The 17,286-nt window shown below is 51.9% G+C and overlaps 1 protein-coding gene across 1 annotated transcript in view; it reads right to left on the minus strand.

The window, feature by feature from the left end:
• Positions 1 to 291: 291 nt before the first annotated feature.
• The window catches only part of Fbxo10 (F-box protein 10), a 51,256-nt gene continuing 34,261 nt past the window's right edge, over positions 292 to 17,286 (minus strand). Inside the window, exons 4-11 of the mRNA XM_052176413.1 lie at positions 16,821 to 16,970; positions 12,661 to 12,797; positions 10,566 to 10,636; positions 8,944 to 9,096; positions 7,826 to 8,089; positions 6,431 to 6,744; positions 5,269 to 5,450; positions 292 to 2,106 (exon numbers count right to left, since the gene is read on the minus strand). Of these exons, the coding sequence (XP_052032373.1) occupies positions 1,932 to 2,106; positions 5,269 to 5,450; positions 6,431 to 6,744; positions 7,826 to 8,089; positions 8,944 to 9,096; positions 10,566 to 10,636; positions 12,661 to 12,797; positions 16,821 to 16,970 (1,446 nt within the window). The 3' untranslated portion in view covers positions 292 to 1,931. The remainder of the gene's footprint in view (positions 2,107 to 5,268; positions 5,451 to 6,430; positions 6,745 to 7,825; positions 8,090 to 8,943; positions 9,097 to 10,565; positions 10,637 to 12,660; positions 12,798 to 16,820; positions 16,971 to 17,286) is intronic.

A 17,286-nucleotide genomic window follows, 5' to 3' on the forward strand; every position in this document is an offset into this window, starting at 1 on the left:
CTCAGGTCTAGGAAACTATGTTCATGTCTCTGAAGACCCTTGCTCACGAGGTGAGCCCAGCGAAGACAGTATGGATGTCTCAGGAGGGCCCCGGGCAGGTCTAGAGGACAGCTTTAGAATGAGGTGGAGCCCTCCAGCTTTGAGTTCTGAGCTATGGTAGGAGCAGGCCGATGAGAGTCGAGCTCTGCAGCCTTGTGGCGGAAGTGGTGGGACCTGTGGGGAGGCCTACTGCTCACTGAACCTCCAGCAGACACGTGGACCAAGTTATGACCCCAAAAGCACCTCCTTTAAAATATAGAAGCTTTATTTTGGTTACTGAGACTTTGATTAAGTAAGTACTTGGTTCACAGAAAAGTCATTTCTTACAAAATAACAAAGGCAGCATTTTTATACAGCGACTCACATTGGGGCCACCAGACAAGTGCAGTGAACAGTGCTACACAGGGAATGGCCAGTGTTCTTTTTCCCACAGTGCTTAGGGAGAAGTCAGAGCTCCCCCTCCCACCCACCCAACAGAGCAGCACCTAGGGCTCCACAGACAGCACGGGATATGGTCCCGTGACCCCAAAGGCTGGTGAGGGCCCTGCGGTAAAGGCCACGTGGGGAAGGGGTCGCCCAGGCAGAGCTGGCCCTGCTCTTCCTCAGCGGGGTCCAAGCCCACCTGACTCAAAGCTTCTCACACTCAGTAAAGTCTAGTGAGGCCCTCTGGGAGTGGCCCTCTCATCACTTCAGCCACTAACTGACTCCTGGCTCAGGACTGGGACAAAAGGACACAGCAGGGTGGCTCTACCTTCAGAGTGCACAGGTAAATGGGCAGGACAGGGTATGGACCCAGAGTTCCAAAGCAAGGCAGAAAGTGCTCAGTGTCCTGAGGGGGCAGGAGGGCGGGCAAGGCTGAGGGTGGTGGGCAACACGATCACCTGGAGCAAGGGGAAAGTCACGTGGAGACGGCAGTGTCTGAGCTAACCCTCCAGTAAAGGGTGAGATCTGCACAGATGGAGTTGTCTGGGAAGGGCATGCCAGGGAGAAACACCAAACTCAAGCCAAGGCACAGAGTGGGGGATATGGTAGGGCTGGTCAAGGCAGCTGACCGTCCATGGGGGCATGGACGGACACGGCGGGTTGGGGGGCGGGGCACCTCCGTCTAGAGAGGCTGGACTCGGGGCAGCTGGAATGTACGTGTTCACAGTCAGAATCCTGTGGCCCGTGCTGAGCTAATGCTCTGCCCCTTGGGGACAGTGGAACTTTGTTCATCCCCACGGGGCCCAGCCCAGCACCCGCCTGCACATCTGAAGGCAGCCCCCTGCCGCTCTAGTTTATAGCATGCCCTCTGTCATTCCCGGGGCAGCTTGGCAGAACTCCTTGTTCCAAGCCCCTTCCTTGCTCACAGGGCCATGTGCTAGTCTGTCTTTAATAAAAACACTGCGGCTCCCAGAGGCCGCTGGGAGGCTGGTACAGGCCCAAGAGGGACCAGAGGGCCCAGGTGCGGGAAAGGGGCTGCGCTCTCCACCTCACCAGTTACTTCCTTCCCTCAGAAGTAAATGTTCTCTTCTCTGGGAAGAGTCTAAGTTTGGTCTGTGTAAAGTGAGGTTCTCTGTAGCTTGGACCAATTGACCTAGAGACTGCACGTACTGTCTGAGCTTCCACAGCTCTTCATAACCTCTCAGTGCCGGAGTGACTGGAAACACTCCAGTTGCTGTTCCCTTTCTCCTGGGGAAATGTTCCCAAGGTCCTTCCTGCCAAGGGCTGTGGAGCTAAAGGATTCTAGAGGAACCTGGTTCTTAGTCCCCAGGAGGTCCAAGGCTCACTTTCAGGTGTGTAACATGGGGATGGGTCTAGGAGTCTTCCCAGGCCTACCTTCCACCTCACGAGTCAGCCTGTAGCTCTTCGGAGCACCCACCGGGGCTTGGGCCCGAGGCAGGCCTGCTTGCTTACAGGATGGTACAGAAGATGCTGCGGTTGCTGTGGTAGCCACCTTCCACACGGGCTGTGATCCTGGTCGCCATGGCTGTCACCTTGTGCCCACTGTGGGCAGCAGAGGAGCCTCTGAGTGAGTTTTCAAGGTGCGGCCGTGCTGGTGGGTTCACCAGGCGCCAGGTATCAGACCTGTGGATGCAGAAGGAAAGCCAGTGAACCCGGAGACAGAGAACTCAGTGAGTGGCTGTGTCTCACCTTTGGTTATAGTTCTCTGGGTCTCAGAGTTCAAATCTAGGTGTAGGTTTATCTCCTAAATCAGTGACTGCCGAGGAGACTAAGGAACAGTCCCATTTCCTCTTTGGCCTTCCGCTTCCGCTTCTTTCTGGATTTGGATATGTCCACCGCCGCCACCGCCACCCCAGCTTTGTGAGCTGGATGGTGCAGAAGCCTCATCTATCACCACCCCGACCGGAATCGACCTAAAAACACAGTGAAGAGCAGCGGGGCAAGCTGCGGCTTCTGCACACGGTGGCACGGCAAGGGAAAGGAATGATTGAAGCAGCCCACGTGGCGCACGTTTAATCCAGTGCTCTGCCTAGCCTGGTCTACCAAGTTTCAGGATAGCCAGGGCTACACAGAAAAACCCTATTCAGGTAAAACAAGCAAACACAAAAAAAAAGAGTAACTGACTTCCAGGGAACCTGGTGACCTCTGCAGGCACCAGGCGCGCACACGCTGTACAGGCAAGCACTCACGCAAACAATCACGTGACATCAGATAAAACAGCTAACACCAGATCTGCCCTAGCGCTCCCGGCCACCCCGCAGGGACATCCACACACCCGTGTCCCCTGCCGCACCCAGAGCAACAGCCAGGAAAGAAAACCAGCCTTGCCGTCCTCAGCAGATGAGTCAGCCCTGACACTCGTAGAAAATGGATGGAGCTGGAGAGAATCATTGAGTGTAAGAGCGTGATTAAGTGCAGAATCGGAATTCAGATTAAAAGTACATCTGGGGGACAGAATCATGAAAGTAGAAGAGAGACTAGATTAGAATGACGGTGTTCAGGATCTCTGCAAGAGCAGAGCTTAACAGGATGAAGATATATTCATTTCCCCCATGGCATGCATATATATATATATATATATATATATATATATATATATCAGATTAATTAGACTGGCTTAAAGCCTGTGGTCCAGCTAGTCCAGCAATGGCTGTTCACTAACAGAAATTCTAAAGCTCAGTAGCTGGTCAGTGCATGAGGCTGGATGTCTCAGCTGGTCTTCAGTGTATGCCAGATCCCACAGGAGTAGGCAGGCTCTCATGCCAGGAAAGGAATGGACTTGCCAGGAAGAGCGGGCAGAGAGCAAATGCTTCCTCCTCCATGCCCTTCTGTAAGCTGCCGGCAGAAGGGGTGGCCCAGGTTAATAGTGTATCTTCCCACCTCAAAAGATTTCATTAAGGAAAGATCCCTCACAGGTATACCTGGCCATTTGGGTTTTAACTAATTCAAGATAAACTTGACAGCCATCATAGTTCTGAAACAGACCTATCTGAGTGTATGATGAGGGTGTTCCCTGAGAGGTCTGAGGCGTATGGGGGACAGCTTGATTGTGGGCAGCAGCATCTAAGGGCTGAGGCTGTGGATCAAACGGAGGAAGCAAGCCAGCACCAGCATCTACCGGTTTACTTCCTGACTGCAGACATGATGTCTCCCGTTCCTGCTGCCACAGAGCCAACCTCCCGCCATGCCCTTCCCGCTGCAGTGTGCCACATGCTCAAACTGTGAGGTAAAATAAACCTCTCCTTCCTGGAGTTGCTTTTGTTGGGCACTTTGTATATCAACAGGAAAACCATGTAGGGTGGGGTAGGAAAGAAGAGAGAATATAGGTGAACTGGACCAGGGGCCTTTCCTCGGTGGCCTCTGCCTGGGTGGGTGGCTGAGTCCTGCGGGACTCCCACACAGGCCAGCCCAGCATGGCTTCAAGTCCAGTGCTCCTCACACCCCCAGAGGAAGCACTAGTCCACAGCAGTGTGCATGTCTCCTCACACCCCCGGAGGAAGCACTAGTCCGCAGCAGTGTGTGGGCGTGCGTTTCAGATCTCAAGGAGCAAACTGCTCCCCAAGGCCGTCAGGTTCCCGACGTCAGCGCGTTCTGTTGAGAGATGTGCACAGTCCCTCTCACGCACAGTTCTAATTGAAATAGTGTAGCTCAGATGGAAAGGAACCGGCAAAACTGTTTTAGAGAATTGCTGAGAGCTCTGCCGCGATGCTAGAGGGAGCTTGTAAAGTTCACTCACACTCTGGGGGTAGGGCAGCAATGGGCTCCTGCCCAGGGCCACTGAGCAGCACCTCCAGCTATTATTTTTAGAGGTGTTAGATGATAGCAGGGTACCATTTATGGCTAGATACTTGTTAATTAAAAAGTAAAAGCAGTTTTTCAGATAGTAGTCATCTTGGAATAGCTCAGAGCATTCTAGAAAGTTTATAACATTGCTATTTAAGTCTATGAAGTACCTATAAGAGCCCAGGGAGTAAATATGTTAGGTTTATATTGTGTGTTTTTACAAGTGTGTTGCACTTGTGTGTGATAGACTTTGACAATGTATCGGCAAATGAACATGGCTATATTCCAATAAAACTTACTGATGAGTGATGAACTTGGAATTTCATTAAAATGTTCAGGGTCAACATCCTCCCACACATTTACATGGTCAAAATAATTACTGTTTCTCAGAGGTCATTCACAAAATGGTAGCAGAGGAGAATTAGTAACCTTGCCAACCTTTGGATGTACTTCAGGCCTTGAGAACTGGACAGCATTAGTCACAGTATCAAGCTGTGGCTTCACCTTTCTTTTTTCAATTCTAACTCAGTCTGACCTCAAACTGGGTGATCCTCCTGAATTAGCCTCCAAGTGCAGGGGTTAAAGGCATCAACCATGTGCCTTCATGTTCTTTATCTAGAGGACTAAGATGACTAAATAAATTATCAGAAAAGAAAGAAGAAAAAGAAAGGAAACTACTTTGGAAGACAAGAGGGAGGCCAGCAAGAGCGGTGCTGAAGTATAAGTGTGGGCAGTGGGAAGGAAGAGCACTGTACTGATCACACATGTATGAGAACGCCGCAATAAACACACTGCTTTATATGCTAACTAACAGACAGAACGAGAAGAGAGAGCCACTCACAAGCAATGCGCCAGGCCAACTACAACTGCGCTTGGCTAAATGGAAGACCAGACTCAAAGGACAGTATAACCAGCACCTGTGTCAGTGCTGGGACCTAAACTCAGGGCCTCATGCTCACACAGCAAGCTCTTTACCCAGGGCCATCTCCGTAGCCCACTTACTTCTTCTTGAAGACAAGGAACTTGTTGTTCTGCATGATGCACTCTCGGTTGTTTGTGATCTGCTGGAAGATGGTCTTGTTGGCCTTGCCCTGGAAGATGATGTTCTCCTGGACCAGGGCCTTGACACGGCCCCGCACTGCAATGCCATAGGCCCGGAAGGAGTGGATCCGGTTCTTTAGTACCTAGGAGAGGCAGCCAAGGCTTGTCAGATCTCAGAGACCCACAGGCTGGTGCAGGTGAGGCAAGCGAGTCACTGTTATAAAACCATCAAGTCTGAGTATGTTGGAGGAGTCATCACAGAGCAAGAAGGCACCCTGGGGGACCCACAAGTGTCCCAGAGCTGATGGGTGGGCTGCAGGCGGTCGGCAGTGCCAAGCTCTTCCTGGAAGAAGGACCAGTATGTAAAGGTCTCCCACAGAGGGACGCTGTGCAGAGCATGGTTCTCTGCAGCCCAGCTGAGCCCAGGGTGCCCTTCTTGCTCCTCTTCCTAAGGACTCCCTGAGAACATGGCTGATGGTGACGCGTGGAGCTGAGAACCTCTGGGCTAGCCCACAGGGTGGTGGCTGTGTCTGCCTGGGGCTGGTGAAGCCCTAGCAGCATTGACTGCTTTACCTAAGAGACGCTCAGAGCTCCTGGTCATGCTCCAGACAGATAAGGAAACAGAAGCACTGAGATGTACTCAGGAAGCCGGGCAGGGTAGTGGGGTGGTGGTCGTGCCCCAAAGGTCCAAAGAGAGCACCTCAAATAGCACGTGGGACTCAGGGAGTCTTCCTCAAAAACCGTGACAGTAAGCCGTATCAACTCCCTTACAGACCGCGGTGGGTGCCAAGGCCCTGGCGCTCTCTCCTGTCAAGTATCTACTGCATAATGGCCCAGTGCAAGCTTATTCTGCCAGTGAAAGAGCTGAAATAGCCAGAGCCAAGCTAGAGACCAAGAAGGCACCCAGTACCATGAACCTATGAGACGCTCTCTCACTCTTGGCCTCCTGCCGAGGAACTCTTGTTCATCCTTTGGGGCCCAGTGCGTAGATTCCCCCTCTGTGGAGCATAGCCGTGTCGTGCAGCGTTCGGATTCTCTTTATAGCTCTGCGTGTCGACGGCTGCTTCTCAGCAGAGTGTGCAAGCCAGCCTCCCCCCCCAATATCATAAGTTCATACGCTTACCTTAGTGTCAGACCTGGGCAGCAGCTGCAGTCCACTGCCGCGGTTGCCGATGATGTCATTTTCCACAACGGCGGTACCATCACCCTTGGTAATGATGCCATGGCCTCTGTTGTCATAGATACCATTGCCCCGGAGCTCCACCTTGCACTGAAATTCCACCTTGACCCCACTCTGGCGATTGCAGGAGATGCTGTTGTTAGCCACCCGTGTGAGCTGGCTGCTCTGAACAATGGTGACGCCTCTGTCCCCGTTGGCGTGGATCACATTGGCGATGACCTGAAGTGCCTCGCTGCTCTGGACGAAGATTCCCGATGCTACAGGGCGGGAATGGGCAGGGCACAGGTCAACCCAGACAATGCCCGTCAGAGCAATACCCTCACCACTAGTGTGCACTCCAGGGTGGTAGGGAAGAGGCACCATGTCCCTGCTAATGTGGCCAGGGGCACAGCCAGTAAGGCTTAGTCTTAGTCCTCTGGCCCAAGCTCCCTCCCCACCCCACCCCACCCCCAGGCCTCCCTCCCACGGCCTCGCCCATGGCCTCATCCTATTCAGTGGCAGGAGAACTGCAGTAAACAGTCTGAAAGAGCGCTGGGAGCAGGCGGCCACGGTGTTGGAGCCAGCCTCTTGGAAGCGCCCGTGTTGTGTTGTCTTCCTAGCATGGGTGAGCCACTTTTCATGCCTTAGCCTGTGCTACCAGGCCACAGGGCCTCCTAAAGAAGTCCTCCACTGGAGTGCGCTGGCAGAACTCATTGCCCCTCCCCTCCTCTGGGGACGCTGTTACTGCTCTCGCTGCTCCACATCGCTCCGGAGGAGAGAGCATCCCAGGGCCCATGAATCTATCCTTTGACTCCAACAGAACTTGAGAGTCGGAGCCCATAAAGCATGTCACTGGATGGGGTTGGAGAGATGGCTCAGTGGTTAGAGCTAGCATGACCACACGTCAGCTCACAACCATCTGGGACTGCAGTTCCGAGGGAGCCAATGCCCTCTTCTGATATCCATGGACATGAGGCATGAATGTGGTACACAGATACACATGCAGGTAAGACACTCATACATATAAAATAAAAGAAATCTAAAAATTATTCAGAAAGGAAAGCCAACTAAGACCGTTAACAACGCCATGCACTCAGGGCACACATCCAAGGGGGAAAGGATGAGGGGCTGTGTTTGTAGTAACTGAGAAAGTCCTCCTTGGCATGTGAGATATAGGGAGGAAGAGAATTTCAGGCCCAAGAAGCACTGAAGTCAGTGGGGCAGAGGTGGGAGGAGACGGGAAGCACTCGGACTCAGTTATTCAGTGAGTAGACAAAGCACCCGGAGAGGCAGGACAGGCTGGCACAGGCAGCTGGGGCGGTGGGAGCCGTGAGGGTGCCAGGGAGGGTGGGCACTCACCTCCGTTGTGGTTAATACTGTTGGACTCAACCAGCGCTACGGTGACAGGTCGGCGCAGTGGGTCGTCCTCCTTCTCCAGCTCTGCCTCCCAGAGGATGGCGTCCCCGTCCTCACTGAAGCTCTCCTGCGCCCCGTGGCCTCCGGGGAACTCGCCATCCTTCTGGCTGAACACTGCCACTCCATACAGGCCGTTGTAGCTCACATGGTTGCTGGTGACGTGGGGCAGGCTGGAGGACATCATCCACACGCCACATCCTTTGTTAGCTGGGTCCGTGAGAAAGAGCCGGTCACTGACACCCGCGGAGACGGGCAGCGGCACCCAGTGTTACCCCGAAATGTAAAACCCGTTAGATAAGTCACCTCACAGCTCTGGCTATGGGCTTCCCCTTTGCACACGAGAGACCGGACAATGACCCAATGGCCTCATAAGCTAGATCTTCCTCAGGGTGTGAAGGGCTCTGAGGCCCGCGGAGCCCCGCCGGGCAGGGCAAAGGGGGCACCAGTGCCTCTCTGCGAGGGAGCAGGCGCAGTGTGAGCCCCAGCCCTACCACATCCTAGTTGTGACCCTGAGTGATTGCCTTGGTGTCCTTGGCATGAAGGCCGGGTCCACAAGGCAGTCTTGAAGGTATAGTGACAATGGCAGAGGTAGGCCTGGGTCACACACACACACACACACACACACACACACACACACACACACGAGCCCCAGATATCATTAGAGACGGTCCAGAAGGGGGAAGGCTTTGTTTAAAGTCACATGGCAGGAAGAGGATTTTCTGTAATTGTGTTTTTCCATTAATTTTTCCACTGTTTGTATGGAAAGAGGAGGGACGGGGTAGTTAAGATGGCCATGAGGTGGGGCTACCTGCAGCAGACAACACCCCGCCTCTTACTACCTTCCATGGAGCCTGAGCATGGTTGCTGCTAGCTGACCTCTGGGCTCAGAGTGGGTCGGAGGTGAAGCGGAGGCCCGAGACCGGGTCTGGTCTACAAACAAGGTCTCTGAGGCCTAGAGGAGATGAGCTCCTAGTCAGAGCCCACGAGTCAGAGCTGAGGCCTGGGCTTCCTGCCTCCCTGCGGCTGGGCCGCGGAGCACTACCCCGGAGCATGCTCCTCACCGTAGATGGTATTTCCCTCTATCAGGCCTCTGCCTTCATCACCCACGACCACGCCGTCTGAGTAGCCGAAGCAGATGAGATTGCTCCTGAGGATCGGGATGCCACCACGGCGGATGTCCACACCGCCCCATTGGTTCTCACGGATGACGTTTTCTGTGGGGAGATGTGGAAAGGTCAGAACCCAAAAGCCACCTCCAGTGCAGGCCGTGATGACTAGAACAGCCAAGAGAAAGCACCCCCAACCCTCACCAGACCAGGGCACCTGCACCCATGTTGCCAGCAGCCAGCGCCCTGAAGGCCACCCACTGGTTTTTTTAGGAGGACTCATCCATTTTCTCTAGGACAAAGTCTGTGTCTGTTTGGTACACTCCTGTGTCTCCTCGCCCTCTGTACCGAGCAACCTTGAGACCTACGAGGAAGAACTCCTCCCTCCCATACGCTCGCCCTCAGCCTCAGTCCTGCGCTCTGACCTCACTGTCCTGCCCCATGCCTAGGAGCTACCTCCACCCCCTAGGACCTGGTAAGAGTCTCACATCAGAAGGGTGGTCCTGGGCACTGCTGCCTCAGCCCAGTGAGTGGGGAGGCCGACTTGGTTCCAGGGCCTGGGGTACTTACAAGGCCCTGTGCGATGGGCCCGTCCTGCCTCTGCAACCCTATCTCATACACCCCCCTCGCCTGCACAGTCCACCTCCAAGCAGTCCTGCTCAGGTATGAACGTCTGTTCTCACAGGCTTCCCTGCACAGAGCTGACTCATGGATCCGTCCACCTCTCAGGTTCTGGATTGCGTGTCATCCCTGAGGAGACGTCACTCAGGATCAAAGGATCTCAAGAGCTCACCATATGCAAATGGCTGTATCTCTCAGCTGGGGGGGGGGGTTCTGTCTGCATATGCTTTTACTTATTTACATGCTTTCTCTTCTACACTGTCAGTTTCTGAAAGCAGAGTTGGTGTCTGTTTCCTTTACTGCTAAGTGTCCAGTTTCTGAAACCTGGGCTGCACATAATTGATATTCAATAAGTGTTTTGGTTTCTCCTCCTCCTCCTCCTTCTCAACACTAGGATCTAACCTAGGGCCACAGACATGCTAAGTGGGTGATCTATGGCTGAGCTGTGACTACTTGGGAAATGAAGGTTATATGCGATCAAGATCCCAGGCTCCAACGATGTGCCAGGCGGATGTGAACCTTGCCTGAGGAGGTACCCAGTGGAGCCAGACAAAAGAAAGCACTAAGAAACTCTGTAAAATGTTCGACAGAGGAGGTGTCCTGCGCACTGTGGGCATTATTTCTGTTCAAGGGGAGTTAGGGCAGGCTTCCCTCAGGAAGTGGTATAAAGATAAAAGATCCATAATTTGGGCAGACAGATTAGCAGAGCCAGCAGAAGCCCACGCAGAAGTATGGAGAAATGCAGACACTTGTTTAGTTGGTGCAGTTGGACATGTGATCTGGCCAGAGATGGTGCCCCCACCATGCTGTACTGGGCCCTCCTATGAAAGGCATGACCGACCCATAGACCCAGCACCCTGAATGTCCACCTGCTAATCACAGAAGCAGGTCTAGGGTAAGGAAAGGGGTAGCATAAGAGCCTGATGCCAGGGGGGGGTGGCATCCCTGTCACGTACCTGTGATGAGGCCTTTGCCATTCTCATTCACTGCTATGCCAGCTGCGCGCCCCTTGAAGATGTGGTTTCCGCTAAAACAGAAGAGACAGGGAAAGACATGAGACCAAGGCACCTATGTCATGGTTCAGGTGTCTTCCTTTAAAACATTTCAAAATGGTGTGTGTATGTGTGTGTGTGTGTATGTGTGTGTGTATGCGTGTGTGTATGTATGCGTATGTGCACAGGTGCACATGTGCTACTGCATGCACGTGGAGGTCAGAGCACGACCTTTGGGAGTTGGTTCTGTCCTTCCACTATGGGTTCCAGGAATCAAGCTCATCTTGTCAGGCTTACAAAGGAAGCGCTTTTACCCACAAGCCCATCACGCTGGCTCCCACTGCCTCCCTTAGTAAGCCTCCCAGAGGCCCAAATTCACAGGGAACAGCCACCTTCTGAAATCCCATAATCCCTGGGACTCACAACTCTGGGACATAAGCACAGCACTATCCAACTCTCTATGGCTTTTCTGTACTGTGTCAGTTAACACACATTTACACAAATATCACCAAGGCGCATGTGTCATGGGGCAAGTCTTGGCAGCATGAAGAATTCCTAGGATGCTGTATCAAGCTTTTTAAGAATCATCAGAGCTCTAACACTCTTGGGACTGTGGTGCCTCAGTCGGGGATCTCAGGTTCTTCTTGTGTCACTCCCCTGCCCCCACCCCCTAAACCAGAGGCACACGGAGGAATAAAAGCACTGCAATCCTCTCAGGAAGGATTATACTTATGTAAGCATCCTTCGCAATGGGATGCTATCTACCTAAAAGTCATAGACTAGATAAAACATGGAGAACAATGATACAACCCAAGTGTAGGTAAGCACTACACAACAACACTTAGAAAACTCCTAAGGAACGTGCAGGGCACAGCTCCTCAGAGCGCATCTGCTGCACACTGACGCCAGCTGCTCTCCTGAAGCTCAGACATAACTGAGGCTTCTGCCCCGGATCTTAGAGGCCACCTTCCTTGGCTTGGCTGGCACAGGCCTGTCTCCATCAGCCACTTCTTTCCACTCTTACGCTGGCTTCATGGCAGAAATGGCAGGCATACCTGTGGGTACAGCCAGCCACACTACAATACCCACAGGGCAGTGATTTCCTGAGGCAGCCTCACATTTAAAGCACTAATTTGGGGCAGGAGAGATGCTGAGCCCTTGTGGGTCTCCTTCCGGGGACCCCTGGTCCTTTGCTGCTCTGCCACCTCTTTTCTTGCTGTTCTTGTTGCTATGAGTGGCTGCTGTAGCTCCAAGAGCGTTCTACATGCAACCCATACTGAAAGGCTCAGCTAGTTCCTCTTCCTCCCCTCTTCTTTAGTGTGGTAGACTGACCCTTCCAGGGCCTGATGCATGCTGGGCAAGTTGTCCTCCACGAGCTCCCCCAGCCCTCAAAGTCAACCCTAATGGTACTTCCGGTGAAAAGCCTTCCTACATGCTCTCAGTCGGAATGGCTGTTTCCTCCTGACAGCATGGTTAGCACCTATCAAGGTCTGCCCCACACCGCTGCAGATCCGCCCAGTACTGCCCCTCCCTTCCCACTGAAGACCTACAGTGCATAAAGATCACAGCGTGCACTCACAGAGAGGCCTGTGCCGCTTATTTTATATAGTCTTTCATTGTGTGTCTAGGCACATGTGCAACACACCTTTAAAGGTCAGAGGACAACCTGCAATGGTTGGTTCTCTCCTCCTACCATGTGAGTCCTGGGAACAAATTCAGTTTGTCAGGCTTGGTAGCAAGTGCCTCCACTCATTCCAGACTGGAGTAAGCTCCCGAGGAGCAGCAGGCACTTGCTTGTCTTTGTTGTGTGTGTTAGAAGTGCGCTAGTATCTGCCAAACGGGATGCCCGCACACTGCTAACTGGAAGAGAAGATAGGAGCCCTGGGCCAGCTGTGCTCCTGGGGTGGATTACAGACGAAGACTCTTTCTTCTGCTGGGAGCAACACAGCTGTAGCAAACAAAGGCTTTCAAATGGAAGAAAGACACAGAGAAGGGGGTAAGGGACCGTGGAAGTGCCAGAGCGTCTGGGCAGGGCAGGGCAGGGCAGGGCAGTGCCTACCTCACAATTGGGTTTCCATGGTACAGGATATAAATGCCAGCCTCCTTGTTTGAGAAGATTTGGTTGTTCCTGATGACGCCTTTCCCATTGCCAAGGACAACAATGCCAGATCGAAGACCGTGGTGGATCTGGTTACACTGTAAGTAAAAGGGAGAGATGGGAGACAGCAGACGCGGGGAGCAGTGATTGAGCACTGCTTCACAGCTGTACCAAGACGGACACAGCGCAACAAAACACCACCAGACGCTCAGACGTTCCCTAGCACAGCAGAGGGACTAAGCTATACAGCTGCCTTCCTTGCATAGGTGTGTGCGTGCAAACAGTAGGCAGGATGCAAAGATGAATGAGTCCTCCCTGCAGCCTTGGGACATGGCTATGGGGCCTTTGATATTGAGGGGTTTCGTGCCTTTTTTCCAACGCAGGAAGCTATGGAAAGAATCTGAGTCTCTCTAGAGCCCCCACCTCCCAGTATAAAATTATCTAACCAGGCCACACCAACCTGGCCCCATGTACCCACCCCTCAGGGAAGGGCATCAATTCAGTACAAGGTATTATGGGCCAATGACAGGCCTGTGGAAGCTGCCCCCACAGAACGGGAAGAACCAGCTGGCTTCTGCTCCTCTTTCAAGGGAGGCGCGTGAAAGGCTGCAGGTACTGGGGCTGGGGGGTGGGGCGGGGAAAGACCCAGGAAGGTTTGTCAGAGCAGGATGCTTAGGGGACTCACTTCTGTCACCTCTGTACAAATGGGGGACAGGCACGAGCCTGTACAGAAAGTCTATGACAGAGCCGATCTGAAACCGAGTTTTTCTGTTTCCCATGAAGATTAGAGACTTCAGAGTTTGAGATCACAAAAACTTTGATAAAAATTTCTCATCCTAATTGTGTGTGTGTGTGTATGTATGGGCATGTGTGTGCATTGTGTGTGTACATGCATGTGTGTGTGTGTGTGTGTGTGCAGAGGCTAGAGAACAACCGCAGGTGTGTCTCGTCAGGAGCACCCACCCTGGTTTTGTGAGACAGGGTCTCTCACTGGACTAAAACTCTGTAAGCTGGTGAGGCCAGCCGGCCAGCGAGTCCCAGGGACCTGCCTGGTTCTGCCTCCCCAGTGCTGAGATCACAAACTCTCCCAAGCAATGCCAAGCTACCCAGCTTGGGTGAGGTAGTAATCCCAGCACTAAGGCAGAAGGATGCCAAATTCAAGGATAGCTTGAGCTATGTAACAAATCCCTCTTTAAAACAAACAAACCCGCCTGTAATCCCAGCACTCTGGGAGGCAGAGGCAGGCAGATTTCTGAGTTCGAGGCCAGCCTGGTCTACAGAGTGAGTTCCAGGACAGCCAGGGCCATACAAAGAAACCCTGTCTCGAAAATAACAAGTCCAAAAAAAAAAAAAAAAAAAAAAGAAAGAAAGAAAGAAAGAAAAGAAAAGAAAAGAAAAGAAAAGAAAACAAACAAACCCCCCAAATGACAAAGCTCAAACCCAAACCAACCAAAGAAACCAACAAAACAATGATGTCACAGAGACTTAAAACCTATCCTGTTATCAGCCATTAATTAAGGCAGGGAAATCCTATATTAATTAATGCACCTTCCCTTTCTCTCCAACTGCAACCATGACAAAGGCAAAGCACGCACGGGTGCTCCTGTCCACCATTTTGACCTTCTGAACTTGTGGTCCATGACTTTGAACTAAGCGTGTCCAAATGTGCTCACCATTTTTTTTCTTACTTTATGACCATGAACCAAAATGCAGAAGGGCCTGCCACACTATGCCCTTCTCTACCCGTGTGCCCTGCTGCACTTGTTTTGACTTTGCACACTGAGGTAACCAGTACAGCAGGTTACGGTGCTACAAACTCCCTTAAGTCTTACTCTCTTTTGAGATCTCTGGTGGTAGTTGGGGGGGAGGGGACCGGCTAGCTCATGAGATGGGGGGGGGACCGGCTAGCTCATGAGATGGGGGGGGGGACCGGCTAGCTCATGAGATGGTGGGGGGGGACCGGCTAGCTCATGAGATGGTGGGGGGGGGGGACTGGCTAGCTCATGAGGTGCATGAGACACCCATGAAAAGGCTGAAAAGCTTAAGAGACACAGGCAAACATGACACATTTCCCTGCCACTTTTCACTATGCCAGGACTGAATGGGGCCCATCCTTTATCCGCTCTGCCTGCAGAAGTGGCCGACCCACTGCCAGCACGCCTCACGTCTCTCTGGCAACAGCATCAGGAACTTCCTAGCGAGGCAGTGTATTGCCCACCAGCTGCACAGCAGAGGCCCAGCCAGGGGGAGGGATAGGCAGGAGTCACTGGCTGGGTGTGTCTTTGTCAACAGAGCTAAGAACTCTCTAGATGTTCTTGGTCAGTTTGAATACAACGAGCTAAGAACATCGAGCCGGAGCCACACTGCCTGAACTTCAACCCCTGCCCCTGCTAGTAGCCAACAGTCCTTCACCCCTTTGTGCCCCACATCTTCACTTGGAAAGTCATCCTGCTTCCCAGGGTGACTTAGTGTACTGGACAGAGAGCTGCACTGGCATATAACCGCTCGTTACACTTAAGAATGGCCACCACTTTTCTAAACTCGATTCCCCAGTTTCTGAAAATCTGAGGAAAAGCCAAGCAGAGGGAGTCAGTATCTCATATCCTAGTCATATGTGCAAGGGTTTTGTGTATGTAGTATACATGTGTGTACATGCATAAACATGCATGTGTGCACGAAGGCCGAGGCAGACGTTGAGTGTCTTCCTCAGTCACTCTGTGTCTTATCTCTTGAGGCCTGGCCTCTTATGTAACCTGGAACCCACCCACTGTGCTGGACCTGCTGTCCAGTAAACCCCAGGGGCCGTCCTGTCTCTGCCTCCTGCACTAGGATTACAGGTACATGCCATTATGCCTCTTCTTTTTAAGTGTGAGTGTGTGTATGTGGTCTGTGTGTACATATGTGTGTGTGGTATGTATGTATATGTGTGTGTGTGTGTGTGTGTGGTATGTATGTGTGTGTGTGTGGTGTGTGTGTGTGTGGTGTATGTGTGTGAGTGTGTGTGTGTGGTAGGTGTGTGTGTGTGGTGTATGTGTATATGTGTGTGGGGGGTGTGTGGGGGTGTGTGTGTGTGTGCATGCAGGTGTATCCAATTCCCTGAAACTAGAGTTACAGATGTTGTAAGTTGCCTGATGAGCGACTAGGAACTAAGCTCTAGTCTTCTGAAGAGCAGGAAGCGCTCTGAACTGCTGAGCCATCTCTTCCGGCCACCATGCCTATTTTTTCACGCTGGGAGCCTGAACTTAGAGGACTTCATGCCTGCATGGCAAGCATGTGTGTTATCAACGGATCCATCTCCCCAGCCCCATAGTCAACTACTACATGTCATTTTCATGCTGATAAAACACAGACTGCAAGTCAAGTTTGTAATCCCTAGGGTTTGGGAGGTAGAGACAGGAGGATTAAGACTTCAAGACAGGAATACCCAAGACATAATCCACATATTAAATGATGTCCAAGAAGAATGGAAGAGTGGCCCCTGGTTCTGGAAAGACTCAGTGCAGCAGTACAGGGGAATACCAGAACAGGGAAGTGGGAAGGGTAGATGGGGGAATAAGAGGAGGGAAGAGGACTTATGGGACTTTCAGGAAGTAGGGAGCCAGGAAAGGGGAAATCATTCGAAATGTAAATAAAAAATATATTGAATAAAAAATAAAAAAAGACTTCAAGACCAGTTTCAGATATGTAGTAAGTTTGAGGTCAGCTTGAATTGCAAAAAAACTGTCTTCCAATAAGAACAAAACAAAAACTCCATATGCTCTCCTGTCTACAAACCACCTGAGGTGATATGTTCCTGTCCTTTCCTCAAAGGAATGGACTGACGAGATTTCTGTTTTTAGATTCACCTGTCATATAGGGAAGACAACACCACTAGAATCAATTTCAAAGCTAGGTATATACGAGTTCTGAGGAGGCCCTGAGAACGTTCCCTGTCCAGGCCCCACTTTTCTGTAGGTGTGAAAGCTTCAGGATATGACTGGTCCACTAATCACCTAGGGAGAGAGTCTTGAGGACACACAAAAATGGGCAAGAACCAACCTGAAGAACTTCAACATCTCCAGACAACGTTTCTAAAAAGGAACAGAACAGCCAAACTGAACGGCAAAAGGAGAGACAAGTACCAGGATGAGTGGATTGGATTTCTTCCGAATGTCCACTCCAGCCTCCGCGTTGTGGTAGATGTTGTTGCCAGCAATCAAGCCGCCGCCCTCCAATCGAAGAAAGATGCCAGACGCCCGGCAGCGGTAAATATCATTCCTGAGCATGATGATCTAAACACAACAGAGGGGGGATTGTTTTCTGGTCAAAGGATGGTCAAAAACCACCAGGGGGGATGGTTTCAGGGTAGAGACGCTTGCAGACGAGCCTGACGACTTCAGTTCAATTCCCAGGGCCCACAGAGTGGAAGGAGAAAACCAAATCCCAAGGCTGGCCTCTGACTTCCATACTCATGCTGTGGTGCATATACATACACAGACACACACACACACATATACACACATATACACACATACCACACACACCACACACGCATACGCTCACACACTCACATACATACATATATATACACACCATACACATACACAC

The sequence above is a fragment of the Apodemus sylvaticus genome, chromosome 3 (assembly GCF_947179515.1).
Source record: "Apodemus sylvaticus chromosome 3, mApoSyl1.1, whole genome shotgun sequence".
NCBI classification, from domain to species: Eukaryota; Metazoa; Chordata; class Mammalia; order Rodentia; family Muridae; genus Apodemus; species Apodemus sylvaticus.